This window comes from Colletes latitarsis, chromosome 7 (assembly GCF_051014445.1).
Source record: "Colletes latitarsis isolate SP2378_abdomen chromosome 7, iyColLati1, whole genome shotgun sequence".
Classification (NCBI taxonomy): Eukaryota; Metazoa; Arthropoda; class Insecta; order Hymenoptera; family Colletidae; genus Colletes; species Colletes latitarsis.
In genome coordinates this window covers 7976829-8000785 of record NC_135140.1, presented here as the reverse complement: position 1 = coordinate 8000785, position 23957 = coordinate 7976829, and the positions used below count along the sequence as shown (strand labels likewise).

The following is a 23957-nucleotide window of genomic DNA, read 5'->3' as shown; positions in this document are numbered from 1 at the left end:
ATTGTAAATTACAATGAACTACAAGCATTTTTCGCTTGAAATGCGAACATTGGAGAGGGATTACTGTACTTAAAGGGCTCCTCCAGTAAAATAAACGGGAAAGTAAGCATTCTTTCTTCAAAACAAGTGCAGTCGTCGCACAGTGTTCGAAAATGACGATTAAAGTGCATAAATCCACAAAAACAAGCTTATGAACGATTATTGGCACTATTAACGTTAATTTTGCTTAATAATTTTTATATTATTTAATTAAAGAAAAAAAGTGAAATGTATTTATTATGAAAGTTTCACTGCTGCATAATGTCCTTAATTATTTAATGTATGTAAATAATGAAGGAAATAATAGAAAATAGTAATAATAAGAATAGGATTCAAACCAAAGAAATGAACATAAACTACAAGTCCGTAAAACTTACGATAACTGCATATTAAAATTGGTTCTTTTTGATTACCTATGTTTAAAATTATAATAAATTTTGATCAATTGTTTTTACTCTAAAATAAAGTATGTACCTTTCTGTGCAACATTCATACAGTACAAAATAAAATCATTGTAATATCATTCTTTGCTGGAAGGAGAATATGAACTGCAAAAACAGCTTTCCGAGAAGAATAGAAACGTCGAGTTTCTGTGTAAAAATTAACGTTTTTAAACAGTCTGTAGGGATAAACAATGTTTAGAATGAAGAAAATTGGACTTTTTCGCGGATACATCGCCGTTTTCGGATACTGAGCAGATTGGAGCATCACTGTTTTTAATAATGATTGTGTTAAATTGCATTTTCCAGTCACGGCCGCACGAGGCTGCGCCACCGCCGCCAGTAGACACGCGAGAGACACGCGACATCGATTGGGAGTCGACGCTGAGGGGAAACAATCGAGAGAGGAACAGAGACATCCGGAGAATGGATTTCGGTTCGAAGGAAAAGAGGTGTAGCAAACTAGACGTACCTGACAAGTGGGACTCGATGCGGAGGAAGCTGAGGAGAGAAGTTCGAGAAAGGGACAAAGAAGTCCGGGAAACGGATTTCAGTTCGAAGGAAAATAGGAGTAGCAAACAAGCACCTGCCGAGTGGGACTCGACGCTGAGGATGCTGAGGAGAGAAGATCGAGAAAGGGACAGAGAAGTCCAGGAAAGGGATTTCGGTTCGAAGGAGAAGAGGTGTAGCAAACTAGACGTACCTGTCGTACCTATGGTAGACCACAGGCCCGACGAAGACAAACAGAGACCGAGAAGCTCGCAGGAACAGAAACATCCGCGAAGCACAGCTCTTTCCGACGTCGTTTTACCTCTCCTTTCCGAGGTAAATAGCTTTCTTACGTAAATGAATTACAACAGAGATCGGCAAACAATTTATTGCGTGTACTTATCGAACGGCTTGCGAAGAAGGAGATTTTTAATGAATTTTTTAATGAACTTTGTGGCGTCGCCTCCCGTGCTCGCCACCAGAGGGGTCGCGCTCTCACAAGCGCTCGACTGACCTCTCGGTTGATCCAATATCTCAGTCGTTTAAGGCAGAGCCTGTTGGAAAGCCTTACTGATGAGTCCACTAGCAGGCCCGGACGAAACACGCCCCCTCCTTTCCTTTTTTGTCCTCCTACGAATTCTCCACGTCCTATTCGCGGCGAAGCAGCGCCACAACTTCATGACAAACGACACAAATTCTGTCTAGATTGTCGTTTTTTCGGTTTCGCGATTTTTTTTTTAATGGTAAGCAGGCTATTTTGCATCGAGATTTGGCAGATTTATTTATCTTGCAAGTATGTGCAGTATTTTTTTCATCCAAAAATATTGAAAATCGTAGTTGTTATAGCTTCTTGTTTAATGGCTCTTCTAAAAAGGATGCTCTATTAGCTCTACCCTCGATCCCATCTAATCCTTTTGTCGGATACAGAAAGGGAGAAAGTATCTATATTAGGAAATGTGTACTTATAATAGGAACTAGGGAGAACTAAAAATTTCGATAAATACAAAAATGGCAAAGCTTTAAATTCTACAAAAACACGTGACAATTTTATAGATAGTTTTATGGGGGCTTAAACTACACAGCAAGCGAATGCAACTGCTTTCACGAAGAATGGAAACAAAATTGCTCTTGAAACTTTATTGTTGGATCTGGCACGATAACCTGAAAGTAGCTCCATATTTTGTTTCGTCCGTAGCTCTGAAAGACAAGGCAGATTTTACGCCGTCTTTGAAATACATCTTTCTTTCTCTTTATTTGTCGCAGCTTCAACGGAAGCATCAATATTCGGCAAGAGATAATAATGGCGAGGGCGGAAGTGGTATTCGTAAGAATGTAAGCGCGATAGACGAACTACGCGGTGCGTTCGAGACAGCGGAACGCACTTCACCGGGAATGACCGAAGCCCTCATCAGAGAACTCCTTAAGTCCTTACTTCCTGCCAATCACTCGGAGGGCCGTTTGTCTATGCTGATGGAGAAGGTTATTCTAAGGTAACGTTTTAAGTCCTTGTAAATTTATTTGCACAACGAACAACATGTTTGTTTGAAACATTATAATTACTGTAGAACCTTCTTTATCCGAATCACCCTTATTCGAATGCTTTACATTCTAGCATTCGATCGTTTTGTTATCTGAACATATCATAAAATTGATTCCGATTAACCATAGTTCATACTCTTCTGGAAAAAGATTACCATTTTTTGATCTAACTTGGAAAAAAAATATGTATAATATTGGTAATAGCAATTGCACAGTTTTCCAAATTAATTAAACATTGTATCATAAAACTTTTTATAAGTATAATTCCTTAACTTTAAAATACATTTCTTGTAACTTAGATCTAGAAATAATAATTTCCTTTGTGAAGAGGACATATGCTTGATATAATTATCTCTACATTGTGCTTTTTATACAGGGTGTTTGGCCACCCCTGGGAAAAATTTTAATGGGAAATTCTAGAGGCCAAAATAAGACGAAATTCAAGAATATCAATTTCTTGATTGAGGCTTCGTTAAAAAGTTATTAAAAAATTAAATTAAAAAGTTTCAAATCATTCTGGAAAAATTATTTTCGGTTACGAGGGTTAATTTTAATCATTTTTGGTGAATAGACATATCCCCAAAATCCTATGCACTTTCGAGAAAAAAATTCGTGTAGGTCCTGAAATTTTTCGGCGAAAAAGAAAAATTTCATATCGTTCTAAAAAAATTATTTTCAGTTGCGGGAGTCGCTTATAATCATTTTTAGTCTATAGACATACCCCTGAAATCCTACCCATTTTCGAGAAAAAAATTCAAGTAGGTACTGAAATTTTTAGACGAAATTAAAAGATTTCAAATCATTCTGGAAAAATTATTTTTGGTTGCGGGGGTCAATTACAATCATTTTTGGTGAATAGACATACCCCAGAATTCCTATGCACTTTCGAGAAAAAAATTCCTTACCGAAAATATAATTTCTAGTCAGAAATGTTACCCCTAAATTTTATGCGAATCTTTAAAATGTCATAACTCCTGAACGGATTGGACGATTTTAATGTTTAAAAAAGCAAACTACGTGTATTTTGATGGAGAATATGTGGAAATTGCAAAAATATTCGAAAAGTTGATCAGTGACACCATAAAATGAGAAAAACCCCATAAAAATGGTCCAATTTTCAAACAGCCATAACTCCTACAATAGTGAGTATATTTCAATGAAACTTTTTTCTGAAGTAGAGCCCATGGGTACCTACAAAAAAGTATTAGACAACTTTTCTGTAGAGCGTCAAACAAAATTATTAAAAATCAAAAACGAATTTTTAAGTAAAATCGACAGGAGATAGGTGCCTAAATTTTTCGACGAAAAAAAAAAATTTCAAATCGTTCTAAAAAAATTATTTTCAGTTGCAGGGATCAATTTCAATCATATGTGGTGAATAAACATTCTTTACCAAAAATATACTGTCTGGCCAGAAATGTTTTCGCGAAATTTCATGCGTATGTTTAAAAGGCCATAACGTCTGGACGGATTGATGGATTTTAATGATTAAAAATTCAAACAATGCGTGTTAGAACTTCCATTAAAATTTTTCCCAGGGGTGGCTGTACACACATTAGTTTGTTATTTTATTCGTAGAGATCAGTTTCGTCTTTAGCTATTAATCTGAATAATAAATACAGGTTCTACTGTAATTACGCTTTGTCGTTTTTTTTTTTTACGCAGAATAGATAGAAGTGGAAAGAAACAATTTAATACGATCTTCTAAGAACTGTCAATAAAAAAACTAAAATTAAGTCAGATTATTTAAAAATGTTAAGCTTCTTTGTTCAAATTACTTTGAATTATAATTATGAAGAATATTTAATTCTGTGAATTTCAGATTTTCAGAAGTATGAACTTGTGCTTTTTCCAGGGATACGTAGGGACGCGAGAGGGCGAGGGTTCGCAAGAGATTGTGGTCCGAGAACATCCTGACGTTGTAACGACTCGTTATTTCTCGTTTATCAGATTTATTATTCCGTACGAGCCGATACGTTGTCGACGAGTGCCGGGTCCGAACGTGAGAGGAAGGTAGAAGAAGAACGTCGCTGCAACGACCCGGGCATTTTCAATTCCCCTTTTGGTCCGCCAAAACTAAAGCAAACAGCAAAACTTTCGTTCCACTTAACAGTCTTCTCTTCATTTCCGACTGGACGCGAAGCGTATCGCGACGCGATTTTAATCCGAACTCCGAACTTGTTTTCACTCGCGAAAACGATGCATCGTCCCTCCGTTGCGAGAACGGAAAGCAAATTTACAAATTTATCTGCTAGAGTAAAAAAAAAAAAGGTTATACCATCCAGTTGTCCTCGCGTAACGGCGACAGTTACCAGTTGAGAAAAAAAAATATTAGCCCCCCCCCCCCCCCCCCCCCCTCCCGCCGAATCGTTAACAAGTTAGTATTTGGAAAATTACGAAAAGAAAAAAAATATGAAACGCAAGTCGTAGGGAGATAGTTGAGAAATATTTTTGCAAATCATGCAGCCAACCCCGTTCAGGATTCTTTGTACGTTCTTCGTGTTCGGTATCGACGCAACCTCGAAGAGTGGAAAGATATAGTTATAGGCTCAGCCGATGTCTGGTGAACAGGGGAAAGAGGGTATTCGTTGACAGGATCTTGCCTCATTGTAGATACATCCGGAACATGCACTACCCACGACTTTACCAGAGATATCATAGCCGTGTTCTGAATCGCGTTGGTTTCGAGCGAGTTCGCGTTCGCATATGCTGCCCTCCTGCCGCGCGAATAGATAAAAACATATTTATTTAAACAATTTCACTGGGAGGGGAATAAGCGAGACGGAGATAAAGTGTTTCCGTCAGCATCCAAGCAGGAGAACAAAAGAGCTGTCCTTTGAGCGAACGCGCCTTCCCGTTGCTTCCTGCGTTAGTGCACGTTTCGGATTTGGGGGGAAAAGTCGAAGGAAGGAGGATGCCTCCGTGCCGGAGGCTTTGTAAATATGTATGTAGCACGATAAGATAGTCTTATTGTTCTGATGATCGACGTCTCTGCCAGTCGGTTGCGCAGCTCCGTAACACGATCCCGTTGTCCTACGTTTGTAGCACTAGTTTCCTTCGTAACGATACAGAGAGCTAGGGTAAAAGAAAAAAATCGTCTTTTGGGCCTCTTTCAGACGAGACGCAGACCTTCCTCCTTATCAGATTGCCATTCCACGAGGCAAACATCGCCGAATATTTTCCGAGACTCTTGTACTGTCTACGTCAGTGTTTCACAAACTATGACCCACGAGCTCAGAAAAAAGATTGGAGACGAAAGCTAGAAACTACAAAACTTTCAAATTTGCAACGTCCGAAATTGTTCGAGTTATCCTTTTTATGAATTCCATTGGGATTTTGTGTTGCGATAAGATGGTATTACTTGCGAGACAAGTAGCAAGGAATCACTGTTCGATAAAAGAGTTGATTCATTGTTAACCCCTTGACGTACGATTTAATTTCAAATAATTTGCCGAACCTACAATATTTAATTTTGTTTAAATTTGCTCGTACAAGGAATGACCACGGAAAAGAATAGATTTGTCTTATGAGTACTTCGTCAATGTAAAAATGTGTCGTCGATGCCGAGTGAGAAACTTGACATTGAGTACTTGTAACGAGTCAGGCTCGTCATTGTACGGTAAGGGGTTAAACGGTATTGAATAAATCCTAAAAGAACCATGCAAGCTCGATAACTTTCTAGAAATTTATTCCTCTGTGTTAAAAATCTTTTAATTTAAAATATATTTACCTGCATCGAGGGGAACGGTGGAGTTTGAGAAACACTGATCTATGATATTTTACGAGTCACTGCATTGGTTGGTCGAGGCCATCGAGGAACCATCCCCACCATTTGACTATACGCGACGATGTAAGCCATGTTTGGCGCGATTATGGCGGGGGAAGTGGCCTCGAGCGACGAGTCGATTTTGTCGCGACTGTATGCAACGAAGCGTGGCGAATGTAGCAGTCTGTCGGGCCCTGACTGTACAACTTGGTGCCTCATCGCCGAGTATCTCGTTCGAAGGAGCCCTTAGGCGCGTTCAAAGCTGACCCTTCGGTTCAAAAGAAAAGAAAAAATGACAAAATGACAAAAAAAAAAGAAACACTAGCAGCGATATTTAACGAATAGTCGAGGCGAACGGCGGCGCGAACGAAACTGAGATATGCTTTCGTTTTTTCGAGTTTAGAGTTCTTCCACTAGTTTGTCCGGGTAGAGTTCTTAGTCGAGCCGTTCCACGATCGAACCTGAGCTGTGATAACTCCCGCGGGACGTCGGCACTTAATCCACGTTGTTTGTAAACTAATGTATTTTATAAAGTATATATATATATACATATATATATATATATATTTATATCTATATATATATATATATATAGAAAGAGAGAGAGAAAGGCAGAAAAATATTCCTCGTGAAGATAGATGGACAAAGTTAATCGAATCATGAGGGCAGTCATCGTGTGTACGAACAGAGTCGCCCGCGAACGGCGCGAAAACATCGAAAGCGACGATCGCTGCACCCTGGCCACGGAAGATTCAAAACGACGGAGGAAAGCATGAGGGTGATAGAGAGTGCGAGAGATGAAGAGAGAGTGAGTGGGAAGAGGAACGCGCGCATGTGAATACAAGAATGATTAAAAAAAAAAAAAAAATTGTAAGAAAGACGAAGAAAGTGTTTAGCGTCGCGCGAGAGTGGAGCTAGCGTAAACAGAACAGTGTAACGAGACGTAGTTATTAATTGCCAGGAAAATCGTACGGACGAAGAAGAGAGGCGACAGAGAGACCTAACTATCGTAAGCCCCGCGACACATGTTACGTAGTTGCGTTTATTCCAGTCAGCGAGGCGGTCGATGGGTGAGAGCCGCGATACTCCTGCGATTATTGTTGTAAAAAACATTGTCAGCTACGACGACAACCCGGAACGTTGAACACCGCCGATCTACGCTCTACCATTCTCTCCTCTTTTGTTCTTTCTCTTTACCGACCCGTTCTCCTACCACGCGTTACCCTTTTCTCCCCCCCCCTTTTTATTTTCTCTGGACCGAGAAGAATGCAAGAGACGATGACAGAGTACGTAGGAGGATTTTACCACTCTTTTTTTCTTAGTTATTTTTTTTTTTTCCTTTATTTCTTTTAGTTGAATTATCTTAGTTAATCAATCGCTACACTCTACTACTGTTAATATTATGAATTTATCGTCTTATCGTTGTTTCACCGTTGGGTTAGGTTTTCTTTTCGATGACTTTTACGACGGTCGCTACCCCCCCAGTCATCCTCGTAAAGCTGCCATAAAACGCTTACCGGCTACGCTCTAATAAAGACACTCAGAAAACTCGAAAGGTTTCAACGAATTATCTTCCCGTATCTCTTCTTCCGATCCTTGCAACGAACGCAACCCCGATCCCACGGAAGAATGACACTAGTCGAGCTGTGTAATTACCAGTGGGAGATGAGATGCTGACACGCTAACCACGAAACGACGAAAGGGACAGAGGGAATCGTTCTTGGCTTGTTTAAGGGCTTGATGCTCGACTTGCCCCAATAATAACCAAGAGTCAATCGAGTGGAGACGATTCCCTTTGCCTCTTCCGTCGTTTGGCTCGTTGGTAGCGTGCCATCATCTCGTCTCCCGATAATGCTTTGCTCGTTAGACGTTAAACATTCAAGAATCGAACGAATCCTTAAATTTCGAGGGCTTTTTAAAACGTGCACCGAACGTATATGGCTGTGCAAGCAGTGTGCTTAAATTATCGGGGTCCCGGAGGCGTAGTGGTTAATCTATCCGAATAATAACGATCGTTGTGTATCGAAAGAGAGAATGTTCATCTTCTTCGAAAGTATTAACGTTTCATTTTTCTCGCGATTCAATAGCAACACGTTAGTCAATACATTCTAGATGTGCTGACACTTTAATGCAATTTTCACCAATTTTCTGGCAACGCTGAGAGTTCCCAGACAAGCCGTGAGCACGCGAAACACCGAATCGTACCTAGTTTGCACCGACCTGCGCGTTTTATTTATTAGCAATAGCCATACGTAACGTTGTAAGGAACTTTTGCATTCTGTTTCGAACGTTTACGAGGATCGAGATCGTTCGGGGTTTTCTTCTTTGTAAATCTTCTTTACGGGTCGTCGCGAGGGGAGCTGTGTTTTCGAACGTTCATTTTGCAGATCGTTGGTTTCAGTTACACACGGTGATAGGGAGTGAGATATAACCGAGAAACGATGATCATCGCGGCCGTTTCTCTCAGCGATCTCAAGAAAACGCTGAAGAATATCCGTAAACCGCACCGCGTTCAATCCGAATTATGTGTCCTACCGTAACCAGCACTCTTCTTTGTATGATATTCTTAGCTATTATTCATAATATATTCAGCGTTATAACATCGTGGTAACAATAATAATAATAATTATCGACGTAGAATATAAATATATATATATATATTTTTTGTATTTTACTTCTACCTTGGCTGCATTGGACTGTATTATATTGATTATATGTGGCATGCCGAGGGCGTGTACAAATACGAAATAAAGATCAAATAAATCACGATCGACGGATGCTTCTCTGTACTGGCTACTCTGTTTCGAATCGACGAACGAGCCGCGTTTCTCGATACCCGCGGGGACCAACAAACCGGAGTGAAATCAGTGAAAATTTCAGCAAAGTGTCATAATAAATACGATGAAATATTGAAACTCGAAATATTACTTTCGTCGCTGGTACGGACAATCGATTGGAATCGCAAATGTCTTCGTTCGAAAAACAAAAATTACTTCGGGATACCACTGGAAAAAGCGGGGGACCATGTACAAAGTTTATTCCTTACTTTGGTGCACGAAACTGTACAGTTGCAACGCAAAAAAGTTATGCAATTCGGTTAGAAATGTTTCGAGGAGAAATTCCGAAGACCAGAGAAGAGTGGCTGTTGAAAATTTGTCGAAGAGGATTTGACGTGGCATCCAAAGACTGATAAAAGTTTAAGAATATCGAAATATTTCTTTTTACCAAAGAGTAATTTGTTGTGATATTAAACCGAATACTTGGAATTACTTATGACAAATGGGGGTAAGGTAAGTTTCGTTTTCAGGTAAGTAATTTTACTTGTCAGCTCTTTTTTAATTGAACTTGTTTCGTGTGGATATGTTGTACAGGCGTCGTGTTTTGTAGCCTATATTCGTTTTTGCAAGATTAAGCAATGTCAAAGTGTAGAAACTATACTGCCTTATTTTTAAATCTGAAATTATTCCTGCTGTTTTGTAATAAATAAAAATGTATGATCTATTATCTTGAAAAGCTAACTTTTGTGACAGAAAGGCTGTTGGAATTATATTTTAAAATATCTTTGATTCGTAGTTGTTAATTGCGAATAAGTAATACAAATTGCTTGTATTGACCTTGATTTCAATGGTAGTTCAAAGTTCCTAATATTTCTGGACTTATTATTTAGTTAAAAAAAAATCTGAGAGAGAATTATAATCTTTATAATAATGATGATATAATTATAATTGATATAATGAACAATATGAGATTTAAGGCTTTTACGGCCTGAATGTGTATACACAATGCGTATACAATGTGTATACATATATGCCTACTATGCCCACCACTCTGTTAGACGCTAAGGAAGTTCGTCGTCACTACTGTCGATTACGATGCACTCAATTTTGCCCAATCTGGCCACCGTGGTCGAGACAGCCGCCCAAGTTTGTCGCGGAATAGTTCGTTATTTTCAACGCTAGATGGCGCTCATTTTTCAACCTCAAACCCCCTGGTGCTAAAACGTCCAAGTTTGTCGTGGAATAGTTCGTTACCTTCAACGCTAGATGGCGCCTATTTCCCGACCTCAAACCCCCTGGTGCAAAAACGCCCAAGTTTGTCGAGAAATCCATCTAGCGTGGACGATGCGAACTATTCTACTACAAACTTGGGCATTTTAGCACCAGGGGGTTTGAGGTTGATAAATAAGCGACATCTATCGTCGAAAATAGCGAACTATTCCACGACAAACTTGGGTGTTTTGCCGTAGATGGTAGTGCAAATCATGTACCACCGATGGGTCACGCTTTCTTTAACTTATGCACAGGAAGTATCACGGACAAATTAAACGGACATTTATTATAATAATAATAAGCTTTAGACACTGTTGATTAATTAGATTGACGTATATATAGTCTCAAGTTAATGTGTATTATGCTTGATGCGATGTGAAACCATGTACTTGTCAAATGAAATGTGCAAACTACAAATATGTCTTTGTTTGTAAACTTAAGATCTCTATTTGTTTAATAAATACAATGCAATATATTGCCTCGATATCTAAGTATTTGAACCATCAAAAACAACATCAAAATACTACAATTTAGCTGAACCACTGGCCATTGTTAAAATCATATGGGATTCCTCATGCAACGTGTAGAAATCTTGTTTAATTCTCATAATCTCAAAAGGACTGACTAGCTAACGTATGATTGTCTCTTGGTTTCTTTGTATTCTAAGGAATCTAATCACTCTTTTTACCAACATGTCATTAAAATAGGGATAACAAATATTCTGTGTATATAAATTCCAAGCGTATAAATGTATTTATAATTTAGTTATAATAATAATAATAATAATAATAATATTTTAGACACTATTCTTGTCAGAAAACACCGTTAACCTGTGGCATAGCTTAGCGATGTCTTCTGACAGGAATAGGACTGTTTTTAGACAAGTTTCAAACCCTGACGTTAATAGTGAAGCATTTACAAGTGATCTAAATTATTGAGTACTCTATTGTTACATTAATAAATAAATTAAAGTTAGTTTTCGATCGTAAATAATTGGAGCACCATCTACTGTGCAGAAAGGTGAACTATTCCACGACAAACTTGGGCGTTTTAGCACCAGGGGGTTTGAGGTCGGGAAATAAGCGCCATCTAGCGTTGAAGGTAACGAACTATTCCACGACAAACTTGGGCGTTTTAGCACCAGGGGGTTTGAGGTTGAAAAATGAGCGCCATCTAGCATTGAAAATAACGAACTATTCCGCGACAAATTTGGGCGGCTGTTTCGATTCCCACGAGGCGGTCCGAAACTATTTGGGGTAGCTTCAGAAATGCCAGATTCAGCACCCGGTGCTCTATTCACCCATATCATATCACGCGTACGTGAGCTCATAGAGTTTCGGAAAGTCGACAAAGGCAAACTGACACATGCCCTGTTTCTCGATTACTCCGAAGCTGCCCGAAGTAATTTCGAACCGCCTCGTGGGAGTCCAGAGAGAAAGGCTCACATTTGCCTTCTCGCTCGTGACAACTGAAATCCGACCCCCCGTCTACAGCATACGATTTGGAATCTCGTCTAACCAGATATCTTTATTTGCCTTTCTTAGACTTCATTACTGAACTCTGCAAATTACTCCTGGTTTCTATTTGCCTCTGATGACCTCTGATGACCAGTGCTGACAAAAGTACAGAACTCCCGACAACTTTTGACACCATACAGCGACTGTTACTGATTGCTCCTGATTACTGCTTGCCTCTGCTGGACTCTGCTGACCATCGCTTATATTTCTGACAACCTATAACGATTACTACTGACTTCTGCTTACCTCTGTTGGTCTTTGCTGATCTCTGTCAGCGTGTGCTTGTCTCTGCTGAACTTTCCTGGCCTCTGCCGAACGCTACTGACCACTGCAGGTATTTCTGATAATGTATAACGATTAATACTTACTACTGCATGCCCGTACAAGTCTCTGCTTGCCTTTGCAGGTTTCTGCTTGCCTGTGCATGCCTTTGCTGGCCTCTGCTGAACACTGCTGATCATCCCTGATGCTTCTGATATCGTATAATAATTACTACATGCTACTGTTCGCCCCTGCTGATCTCTGCTTGCCACTGCATGCCTCTGCTCGTCTCTGCTGACCGCTGCTGACCACCTCTGATGCTTCCAACAACATATAACGCTTACTACTTGCTACTATTTGCCCCTGGTGATCTCTGCTTCCCACTGCTGGCCTCTGCTGACCAACTTATATTTCTGGCAACGTACAACGATTTCTACGACTCCTGCCTTCCTCTGTTAACCTCTGCCAGCGTCCCCTGGCCTAAGCTGGCCTCTGCTGACCGCTGCTGACCGCTGCTGACCATTGCTGACAAATTGTGACACGATGTAATATAATATAATATGTTTATATGTATTAAAGTGTTGTATAATGTAAATCTATGGCAATAAATGATACAATTTCAAAGAATTCTATGTGTTCTCATCATTTTTACCCTTCTTTTCCTATCGAAATCATTCCCTTAGTTATAAGACACTCTGAATCTTTTAAAATTTTCTAAGTTCCCCGGAAAGATTTTAAATTTCCCGCCGCCAGGAATTTTTGAGAATTCCTGGAAATGACGTCATTTCTAAGAATTCCTGAAATTACGTAATATTACGTAACATTACATAATCTTTGCCGAAAAATGCCGGCCGGAGAAATTTTAAAGAGCTATTACGTAATATTACGTAATATTACATAATGTTACATAATATTACGTAATTTTTGCCGAAAAATTCTGGCCGCGAAAAATTTTAAAGAGCTATTACGTAATGTTATGTAATATTACGTAATATTACGTAATAGCTCTTTAAATTTTTGGCCGAAAAATTCAGGCCGGAAGTTTAGCCGCTGCCTGAAACTTCTTGGAAATTTCAGGGATTCCGAGAAGTTTCAGGGACGCCGGTAAGTTTCAGGGATCCGACAATTTTCAGGAATTTTTAGAAATGACGTCATTTCTAATTTGGAAAATTTGGAGAGGGAAAGAGGGGTAAAAAATGATGAGAATACATAGAATTCTTTGAAATTATATCATTTATTGCCATAGATTTACATTATACAAAACTTTGATACATATAAACATATTATATTATATTACATCATGTCACAAGTTGTCAGCAACGGTCTACAGTGGTCAGCGATGGTCAGCTGACGTCTGGAGATGTTGGCAAAGGCCAGCTTAGGTCGGGAGATGCTGGCAGAGGTCAGCAGAGGCTGGCAGTAGCCAGTAGTAATCGTTGTACGTTGCCAGAAATATAAGCGGTGGTCAGCAGTGGTTAGCAGCTGTCAGCAGAGGCCAACGGAGGCAGGCACAAGTCAGTAGTAATCGTTATACGTTGTCAGAAGTAACAGGAGTGGTCAGTAGCGGTCAGCAGAGTCCAGTGGAGGTAGGCAGAAGTCAGTAGTAATCGTTATACGTTGTGAGAAATATAAGCGGTGGTCATCAGAGGCCAGCAAAAGCTGGGAGAGGCTAACAATAGCCAGTCGTAATCATTATACGTTGTCAGAAGTAACAGAAGTGGTCAGCAGCGGTCAGCAGAGGCCAGTGGAGACCTGTTGACGGGAGGTCGGATGTTAGTTGTTCAAGAGAGAGAAGGGAAGTGTGAGCCTTTCTCTCTCGATTCTCACGAGGCGGTCCGAAATTACTTCGGGCAACTTCGGAGAATCGAGAAAGAGGGCATGCGTCATTTTGCCTTTGTCGGGTTTCCGAAACTCCACGAGCTCACGTACGCGTGATCTGACATAGTGTGAGAGAGTACCTTCGGTGCCTTTCTGGCATCTCTGGGTAGGTTCACAACATCGAGAAAGACAGCATGTGTCAGTTTGCCTTTGTCAACTTTTCGAAATGCTACGAGCTCACGTACGCGTGATCTGGCATAGCTGAGTAATGCACCCGGTGCTCAAACTGGCATCTCTGCCTCAAACCAAAGACTCCACTCTTGATGATACAAACTGCAACTTGTTTGCAAAACGTTGACAAATTGTTGAACATGAATTCGAGTATCGTGAACAATATTTTGTGCTGGTTTTGTAAAAATAATATAGATTTCCAACGAGGTATCGATCAATGGTGGAATTGGACATACGAATCGAAATGTTTATTAACATGTCTGCGCATAAATCATCAATTATAACGTAGCCATAACCTACAACTGAGGTTATAGCCACCTTGCGGTGATATTTACGAACTACAGCGAGCTACGACGAAATGCAACTCGCACTCACTTCTATATAACGTCATAATTCCAGGTGTTAGTTTAGTTCGCATGCTTGGTCGCCGGACACGTAGTTGCAACATTTATCGGCTCGTAAAACGAACAAGATTTACGATGCACGTGTAAATATGACAATCGAAAGATACTTGTTGTTAGACATCGTTGAAAATAATTGTTAAGTAAAAGGCCATTAACGCTGTCGATTGATAGGCACCGTTCGTACGAATTGAAAAGAATGTTTGATATCGTAAAAAGTTGACTCTTGTTCGGCAAGACGCCGGATCATCAGAGACCCATATTCGTTAGGACGGTTTTATCTCAGAGTTAGGCCATGTGTTTACATTGTTCGAGCTTCAGTGCTCCCCTCTCCGCCCTCACGCTAGACTTCAGACCGATAGGATTTGTTCCCGCCTCTGAAAAGATGCATTCCATTGGCAGTTTCTAACATAACAGTGATCGCGAGAGACGGATTACGGTGTACACTATTTTTTAGAGGAAAACCAAGAACGTCCACGATGTCGGAGTCGATTCAGTTGATGAATCAGAGCAGTGCCTTCAGTGAGCTCGTGGATCACGAAGATAATTACAACGACGAAGTTTCATCGGACGGTGGAAGTACTACGTCATACAGCGATACGGAACCCGAACTACAAGATTTCGAAAGCGATGTGTTCTCTGGCCTGGAGTCGGACGAGGATGACACGGACGATAGAAACCAGATTATTTCTGGACGTATATGGGGGTATATACCTCGTAAAGTTGGCGCGGAGCAATTGCAATACGCGTCACGGACTGGTAATTTGACTAGGAGAAGCGAAAATATCGAGTCCATCAAAGAATCGTTTAACCTTTTTATCAACAATGAAATCATCGACATGATCGTCACGCATACGAATAGGAAAGCAGAGGAATCTTACGGTAAACAACCGCAGAAGCAATGGAAACCAGTAGACCGCATCGAAATCAATGCGTTTCTTGGGCTTTTATTGATCATCGGGCGATTCAGAGAATCGGATGAATCTAAGAACTGTTTATGGACAAAGAACACAGCGTTTTCTAGGCAGGTTTACGCGGCGGTGATGTCGTGCGATAGATTTAAGGACATTTTAAAATATATACGATTCGACGATAGGACCACGAGGCCGGAAAGAAAAATTAACGACAAATTAGCGGCGCTCAGGGACGTGACGAACATATTCGCGGAGAACTGTAGGGAATCTTACGATGCGACAAACGCGGGCACGGTGGACGAGCAATTGGTCACTTTTCGTGGTTTGTGCCCGTTCAAAGTTTACATGCCCGACAAACCTGGAAAATACGGGATAAAGTTATGGACGCTTTGCGACGCGCAGACGTTTTATTGTTGTAATTTCGACGTGCACCTGGGGAGGTTAAGGAACATCGCCGAGAACGATCAAGCCGTGGTTAGACGACTCACCGATTTTTGGAATCAATCCGGACGAACTGTCACGACAGACAATACCTTCACGGATATCGCTTTGGCCGAAGATCTGTTACAAAATAAGATTTTCCTCGTGGGCACGGTGCGTAAAGATAAAAGGGATCTACCGAAATCGATGGTTCACACGTACTCGAGGCAACGATTTTCGTGCGATTGTCTGTACACGACTAACCTCACGCTGGTATCGTACATTCCGAAACCTCGAAAGTGCATCGTGCTGCTGTCGAGCTCGAGCTACCATCACGAGCATAGCGTTTCCGGGCCGGAAGATAACTACAAACCGGAAATAATCTCGTATTATAACTCTACCAAAAATGGTGTGAATACGTTTAATACGTTGTTAAGGGAATACTCTTGTCGGAGAGCCACGAGACGCTGGCCGTTGTCGCTTTTTTTAAATTACGTCGACATGGCCGCTTACAACGCTTTCGTCGTGTGGGTTATGAAGAATCCCGCCTGGGAGAGCCACGTCTCCATGAAAAAACGAAGGGAAATGTTTCTCGAGAAACTGGGAAACGAACTGTACGCGCGAAACATCGAGAGGCGCGCCACCGATTTCGAGAATCGGAATATTATAGTTCCTAGGCACGTTGTGAACGCGATCGAGAGCACGGGCAGAAAACTGAAAAGGAAAGAGATGACGTTAGACTATCGGAAACGTTCGAGATGCTACATATGCGTCGGAAACGATAACAAATACAGCACGAGATGCGATGCGTGTTTACAATTTATTTGTAGTGCTCACTCAAACATTGAAAAGAATGCCACGTGCGTGCAGTGTACATTATTTGAATAAATACTGTTCCTTTGTATATACCAAACCATATATTTATCTTCACCTTCGGTCATTATTTGCAATTACATGTTTTTGAAAACAAATTGTTCTTGACGAAAATGAAGGAAGAAAGTATTGGATCTGATTTAAACTTAGACGGTGATTTTTTTTTTTTTAAAGGTATTATTTTTTCAAATAGTCTTAATCCTAATTTAAAACTACTGTAAAAATTATTCCTCGAATTACGAATTACTTCGAGAATCGATAGTTTGTTGCGCGCGGAGATTGACAGAGACGTACCGAAAGCAACCAGTTGTTTTAATCTTTTATTACAAAAAGAATCTTATGTACATGTGAATCACTGCTCTGATCGTGTATAAGTAGTATCTACGCTCATAACAAATATTAATCTATATTCGTAGTAAATTCCTTAAAGTAGTTCCTTTCATTCTGTTAAGTCTTGATTGTTAGCGCCTGAACAATGGCTTATAGGCAATAAATAAATCACGTGTACCTTTGCACCTTTCGTATTGCACAAATTCGACAAGAATATTCAGCTAATTGAAGTCATGGAAACGCGATATTTTTTTAGAAACTTTCAACGTGTCGCTTAAGTAATGAGTGCACTTAAGTCACAACTCCACTTGCGTGTCTCTTTAAGATAAGAAAGATATTGAACTCTTTCAGTGGCAGTTTCATAAATACTGGCTATAACTTTTATCCCGTGCAAAGAAAATTCGTAAAAATTTTCTCAAAGGTCCAATTGTGTCCGTCGAATTATCGATTCAAACAATGTTCTAAGCGTAAATAGTAAGTCAAATACGATACGCTTCTCTTTTCGTGATGCTTAGTCTGCCACTAAAAAAGTAGACATTTGCAATAGTTTATGTTTTCATTGTGTTAGCTCGTGTTTTGCTTACCATAGATTTAAATCTAGAAAAATACAGTCTGTTTCTTCTACCGACGCGCTACTCGAACCTGTTCACAAATTTCTGAATAAAAATACAATTTGTTCGTCGGTCGAGCAGCGGTTTATAATAGCATCTGCATTGAGTATCGACTATCTAAATTTTTTGGCTAGATCCTTGTACGAGTTTTCCCAATTGAGAACATACGGAGGAGAGAAAGTAAAGCAATACACCTATTTGAGAAAGTCTTTTTTGTTTGTTTGCAGTAAATCAACGACGATGGCCAGTTATAGCAAAGTGAAAGGTTAGTAATCGTAGCTGTTAATTGTTGATAATAATTGATTCATCTCTCGAGTGCGGCTCCTCCTTTGTCTAAACCCTTAAATTTGGGAGATTAACAAGTTAATCTATATGCGCGTATCGTTGCAGATTTTAATCGTCTATCAAATAATTAAATTGCTATCAAAATTAGTGATTTTATACCTAAATAATACTTTAATAACATTATATTACCTTCGTAAACACCTTTCCTCATTCGTGTTTCTCCTGCTTCAAGTGATGCGGATAATCTAGTATTTGATCGTCTTCGTCTGAAACAATCGAACAGAAATTTAACGAATAATTATCCTAATATATTTATACCTAAATATAAAGTTTAATCGAATTACCTTCGCCTTCATCTTCGGCTTCGACTAAATGCAGATCGCTACTCTTCTGCTGGGTTTCTTTGTCATAGTCAATGCCGTCGTACTGCTCGTCGCCTGCCTCGCCATTTTGATCCGCACCATTATCCATACTAAAACGATACAGATAACGATGTCATTACTTAGGCTGATTTTTCACATTCGTACAAAGCTAAAACTCAAACGAAGGGCCAAAGTCAAAAGTCAACAGCCCAATAAAATTGAACTTCAAAATCGACTGAGGGATCTGCTGTTCATTTGCTACGCTTTATGTCGATGCAAGATAATTTAAACTCGAATGAAAGAGTTCAAAAAAGTGAAGAGTGTACCCAGACAGACGAAGATGGCTGAGTTCGTCGCCAACTTCCTGAACGCCAGGACCAACGTTGTACCATCCGTTTTCGCGTCTGGCCGGAAGCTGTTCCTCGTTTCGTTTTCCTGACAACGGAGGATCTAGGTTTCCGTTTTCAGCTTCGTTTTCCTTGCTCTCCGCGTCTTTCTTCTGTTTAGGCAACTCCTCCTTTGGTTTATCCTCGCGATTCTCGAGCTTTTGATCGATCATCACCGGAATAGGTGGCACGCCAACCGGAAGTTTAGCCTTCGATACCGATTTCGCGATTGGAAGCGACTTGTCCACGACCGTCGAAGCAGGATTGACGCTACCTGGAGAGGTTGAGGTCTCCAGCTTCAGCGCTGTAATGGACTTCATCGAGCTGGTCGCCATAGTGCTCTGAAAAATTTATTTAGTTAAATAGAATTAAATTAGAATTGGTCTATCGGTACATTAAGAGTTTTATTCATATTATAAAATAGACTATATTTTCTTGACAAAATCTTTACAAGTATACATGTGCTGAAGATTCCTATTCTATGAAATTAAGTTTTATACAAACTATAAAAAGAAAGTTCAGGGGCTGATAAATTTTACACAAGAAGATGAAATTCTTAATAAATGTATTCTAATAATATCCATCAAATTACTTTATTTTTTCTGCAGATACACAGATGTCATTTCGATATTGTCATATAAATAAATATTCGTTGACACGTTTTCATTTTTCCTCAAGATGTTTCTGAAAACATATACTATTTGAAAGCATCTAATTTCTAATATTTTTCTTTTGCAGAGCTGTTTAAGGATAGAAACGTCGAATTACGGAATGCAGTACAATTTAGAGTATTAACTTACCTGTAAAGATTCTTTTGGCGAAGAAGTATAGTCGTTTTTCAAATCTAACTGGCCTCTTTCTCGAAGCTACAGAAGCATGTAACTAAAGAAATTTGCACAAAGCATGCTGCTCGTCGAAAAGAAAACTATCTGACAGAAACGAAACTACGAGAAGTATAAGAAAGAAAAGAGTGAGATTTTGTAAGTATAATAGATACATTATTTCTACAGTAATCTCGATTTAGTTAATTTACTATTGCTACCGAAGGGTTAACTTTTTACTTTTAATATTTTTATTTTACTTTACGAAAAAAAAAGTGAATTTTTACTTCCACAGTTTAACAGTCAAGTTTTTCATTGCATTTAGAAATTATTGTAAGTAAACACTTAATGGAGATAATAGTAATTTAAAATTACATTTTATTTAGCAATTTAATCGTTTTGCAATAATTTAAATCGTATTTTGAGATACTTCGAGGAAACTGCAAAGTAGTTGTATTCAACGAAAAAGCAAAAGAACAAAATTCGAATTAATTTTGAATTCCGTAGTCTATATTAATTACCGAAGTTTTATAATCGACGACTCGTATTTAGCACTTGTTTAGAAAACCCGATCCCTGAAACATTTTACGGAGCTTTTAAAAGCTTGTTCGAAACGATTCATAAAGCCATTTCAAATTGTAATTTTAAAAAAGTAAGGAAATGAGAATCGATTCACCGTTTACTTTGATTTTTATCTATTTTGACTTTGTAACGAAATAATGTACTTGATGGAGATTCGCATCACTATTCGGTACAGCAGGCTAGTATAATGGAAGCAGTTTAGTTAGGTTGTGCAAGGGTGCCAGAAAAAATGCAAGCAGATTAAAATAATAACAATTTATTAATGCATCAATTAACACGAACATACAGGCACATTCAATACAGCTTGCAAGCTACACGTACATATCTCTTTTAGTTTCTGTTCACTCAAGAAAAGCATCTCAAAATTGTTCATCTTCTATTCCCAATAGGCTGTCAATAAATTAAATGCATCTTCAGAAAAAGTTATAGACAACAGTATATATTTGAATCTTAATCGAAACACACGGGTATTCGTGTTGAGTTAATATTTACATCTATGTTTCAAATAAATATTTACAAATTTACGTCAATATTAACTTTCAGTCGAAAGACATTAATTGCAATTAAAGCGTGAAGAATAGTACGATTATCAATATCGAGAATATTTAAGCAACGTGTGCAGTTTTGCATTGCAAAGTGTTTTTAATTTTATGCAGAGAAGCGTGAAGTTTTTAATTTCCATCTCTAAAGATATCGTATTGGTATAAAAGCAATATTAATTTCTTGATAGCCTATTGCATTCTCTTTCACATATATAAATCACTAGGTATAATAATACAAATTTAAAAAAAAATAAAAATAAAATGTGATTGGGTCCACACGATTAGTAAAATAATTGTGTCAAGAAATCACTAGAAACTTTTTTCTTCGTTTGTTACACCGTGTGTGTAAAATATTGCACGTGACCATGTCCTTAAAGAAGCCTACATAAAAATAAATGTTAATGCCTAATATACCTTCAGCCGTTAAAGTAATATAAATAAAATGTGTTAGTGGATTTGTTCACGTTAATGAGTCAATATAGACGGATTAAATAGCTCTTTATGATTGTCGTGGTTTTGATGTCCAAATTCAGAATGAAAAGGACAATTTGTTCGTGAAAATATATGCACGTGTCAATTAAAATTTGTGCACATTAAAAACGAGATTTGCAACTTTTTTCTAACTATTCTTATTGTACTTTTTTTTTCTCTTATTTACAACAACTATAGGATTGTTATAATTTCACGAAATTTCACGCTATTGGCACTAAGTTTCTCTATCACTTAGAAATGGTAAAAGAATAACTTTATACACATTGCAAAACGGACGTTAAAAGTGATAATTTATGTGCTTGTTCAATTTATGTAGGGCAATTCGATCGTTCATACTATTTCTGAAAAATAAATAAAATCCTTTACGTTAATAAACAGAGAATGAAATAGTCGGTTAATAGTTAAGTCGTCGTGTCATGCAATAAACTGTTCATATCCTTTGTCATTTAACGCATACAACCTTTCGATCACATTACGATTAACGAGTCGTTTACTTCGAGCACGGTTTTCTCAAATCACCGTTATACATTCAAACTACAATATTCTAAAGGTGTAAGGAGAAGAGTGGTTCTGCCAATTGTTTTAAAGTTGTTCGAACCAACTACAGAAATCATCTATCTACAGCACCCAGTACAAACCACGAAAGTTACGTGCACGTGTAAACATTACCAAAACAAGTTCACCCCTAAACAGACTGTGGATCCTCGTAAAGCGCAAATAACTAAAGTGCTTGAAAGGCACTTGTTCGAATCTTCACAAGTTAGGATACAAATTACTACTGCGTGTTTCATAAACGGTTACAGTGAAGATCTGAGAGCTAACGTGTATTCGGTAACCGGAGAAGCCGTAAACTTAATTTCACTCTGATATCTACATCAAAATGATACTTTATCTCTAAAACGATTTCATCGTGAAACGTTATTAACAATACTTTCCCGTATAAACGTTATTTACCCAACACTTTCGGTACAAGGAGAGTCCGACGAGACGTCGCACAAAATCAGTAGTCACTAAGTTCTATTCGTACAGACCGATCTTCGATCAGGATCTGTACCTTGATTAATCGCCGAACTCGTTTAAAATTTCTCTGTCGATCTCCCCTCCATTGTCCCGGTCTTTATCGAGTTTCTCTTCCGCTTTGTTAGGGGTTTCCGGATCCACAGATTTCTCCCCGCGGGACGGAATGGACTCGATATTTTGCTTCGACGACGGAATCTCGTTTCCTGGCGATTTCGGTGACGACTTTTTGTCGTCTATTCTCTCATTATTTTGATTAGGCGGCGGTATCACGTATTTTAATTGCTCCTCCTCGGGATTCTCGTTCTTGTCGTTCTCGACTTGCGTTTCTACCATCGTCGATTGAGCGTCCAATTTCTTCTGGCGTCTCTCTTGCATGTCGTAAGGCAACGGCAACAAGTTCCTCGGTTGGATCTCCTTCGGATCGTCCGGACCCACGGGGATGATGTTTCCGTTCCTCTGGGCGAACCGAACGTCGTCTATCTCGTTCGTTTCGTCGTTTGCACGCTGTTCGTTCGAATGTAGGGGATCTCCGATTGCGTGGTGTACGATAGGTGCGTGTAGGGGCTGCGGATTTTTATCGCCGTTGTTAGGCGGACTTACCTGTTGCTGCTGCGACGGCCCACTCGGATGCTTCGCCACGTTTCCGTTTCCAGGTTGTTGCATAGCCCAGTTTTCAGACGGGGGCACCTATAAGTCCACATCTTTATTATCCCAGTCATTTAAAATAAATTTTCTCTATAAGTGAAATAAACCTTACCACAACTTAATATGCAAAAGAAAAATATGTCTGCTTCTAAACACGACTTAACGGATGCTCTTGCAATGGATACAAATATTTCAAACGTAGAGACGTAGAAGATTTTCCAGGTGAAAACTGAATATTTAATTTCAATTCAATTACTTTACCGCAATTGTTATTTTCCTAATATTAGTGTATCATGTTTTCAATGCCATTTTATCGTTACTAATTCCAATTATTAGGTTACACTGGCTTCGAGGTACAGAACTTGGTGTTGAAATTAAATTAAAATTGAAAACTGTTCGCCTGATTTCGTACCAGGGCATCCTTGAGCTCGAGCGTAAGCTGAATCACTTTCTTCTGAAGGTGTTCGATGGTGCTGTCGGCGTTGCCATGGTTTTTAAGCAAGTCCTGGTACTTATCCTCGAGCCTGGTCTTCTCGGTCTCCAGCTCGAGATACTTGGTTTTCAGATTTTCCAACGACTTGTCCTTCTCCTCCTTCGATTGCCGGATGCGACTGCGAAGATCTTGAAGCGTCGCCTCTAGTCTCTTGGTGTCCTCCAGGGCCTGTTTCTCTTGTTTCTTGCACTCCTCCTTCAGATCCAGATGCTCCGTCTGCAGGAGCTTGTAAGTCTGCTGGAGGGAGCTAAACCTCTGCATCGCTTCCACGCTGTCCTTGTCACGCAACGACTTTTCACGAGTGGCGCGTTGCTGGAGATCTTGCTTCACGGCTGCGTTCGAGTTTTTCTCCTCGGCCAGGGACTTTTCCAATCGCATCTTGTACTCGAATATAACTGGAAATTAATTGAAGAGGTCTATCAACTTGCATTTTCTGCGTAAATGGTAATTTCTTTTTTATTTTAGTCCCTCATTTCTTTATTCGTTGATTCTAATGTTAAGTTACAAGAACCACCCCCTTTGAGCTTGGATCTAAAAATACTCGTCTAGAACGTAGATTCAATTCAGAGAGTTATTTTATTTAAACCGTGTTTTTAAAAATTCATCGAGTTATTATCTCTTCTTATGTTTG

General features: G+C 39.2%; 3 protein-coding genes across 10 annotated transcripts in view; 2 read left to right on the top strand and 1 right to left on the bottom strand.

The window, feature by feature from the left end:
• Gckiii (Germinal centre kinase III) overlaps nucleotides 1-8754 on the top strand; it is a 196434-nt gene extending 187680 nt beyond the window's left edge. For all 3 annotated transcript variants that reach the window (XM_076769609.1, XM_076769608.1, XM_076769607.1), the window contains 3 exons: nucleotides 789-1304; nucleotides 2232-2458; nucleotides 4363-8754. In XM_076769609.1, coding sequence (XP_076625724.1) covers nucleotides 789-1304; nucleotides 2232-2458; nucleotides 4363-4372 — 753 coding nt within the window. In that variant the 3' untranslated portion in view covers nucleotides 4373-8754. The remainder of the gene's footprint in view (nucleotides 1-788; nucleotides 1305-2231; nucleotides 2459-4362) is intronic.
• Nucleotides 1-23957, top strand: part of LOC143344036 (uncharacterized) — a 257432-nt gene that overhangs the window by 143887 nt on the left and 89588 nt on the right. The gene's annotated exons all lie outside the window — the stretch shown is intronic.
• The window catches only part of LOC143344045 (uncharacterized), a 42674-nt gene that overhangs the window by 12673 nt on the left and 6044 nt on the right, over nucleotides 1-23957 (bottom strand). For 3 of the 6 annotated variants that reach the window (XM_076769623.1, XM_076769628.1, XM_076769627.1), the window contains exons 3-8: nucleotides 23246-23721; nucleotides 22789-22875; nucleotides 18672-19072; nucleotides 18328-18455; nucleotides 18173-18249; nucleotides 17123-18038 (exon numbers count right to left, since the gene is read on the bottom strand). In XM_076769623.1, coding sequence (XP_076625738.1) covers nucleotides 18191-18249; nucleotides 18328-18455; nucleotides 18672-19072; nucleotides 22789-22875; nucleotides 23246-23721 — 1151 coding nt within the window. In that variant the 3' untranslated portion in view covers nucleotides 17123-18038; nucleotides 18173-18190. Of the gene's footprint in view, nucleotides 1-17122; nucleotides 18039-18172; nucleotides 18250-18327; nucleotides 18456-18671; nucleotides 19073-22788; nucleotides 22876-23245; nucleotides 23722-23957 lie in introns of those variants that run through there. The other 3 variants (XM_076769625.1, XM_076769626.1, XM_076769629.1) reach the window with 2 other exon arrangements.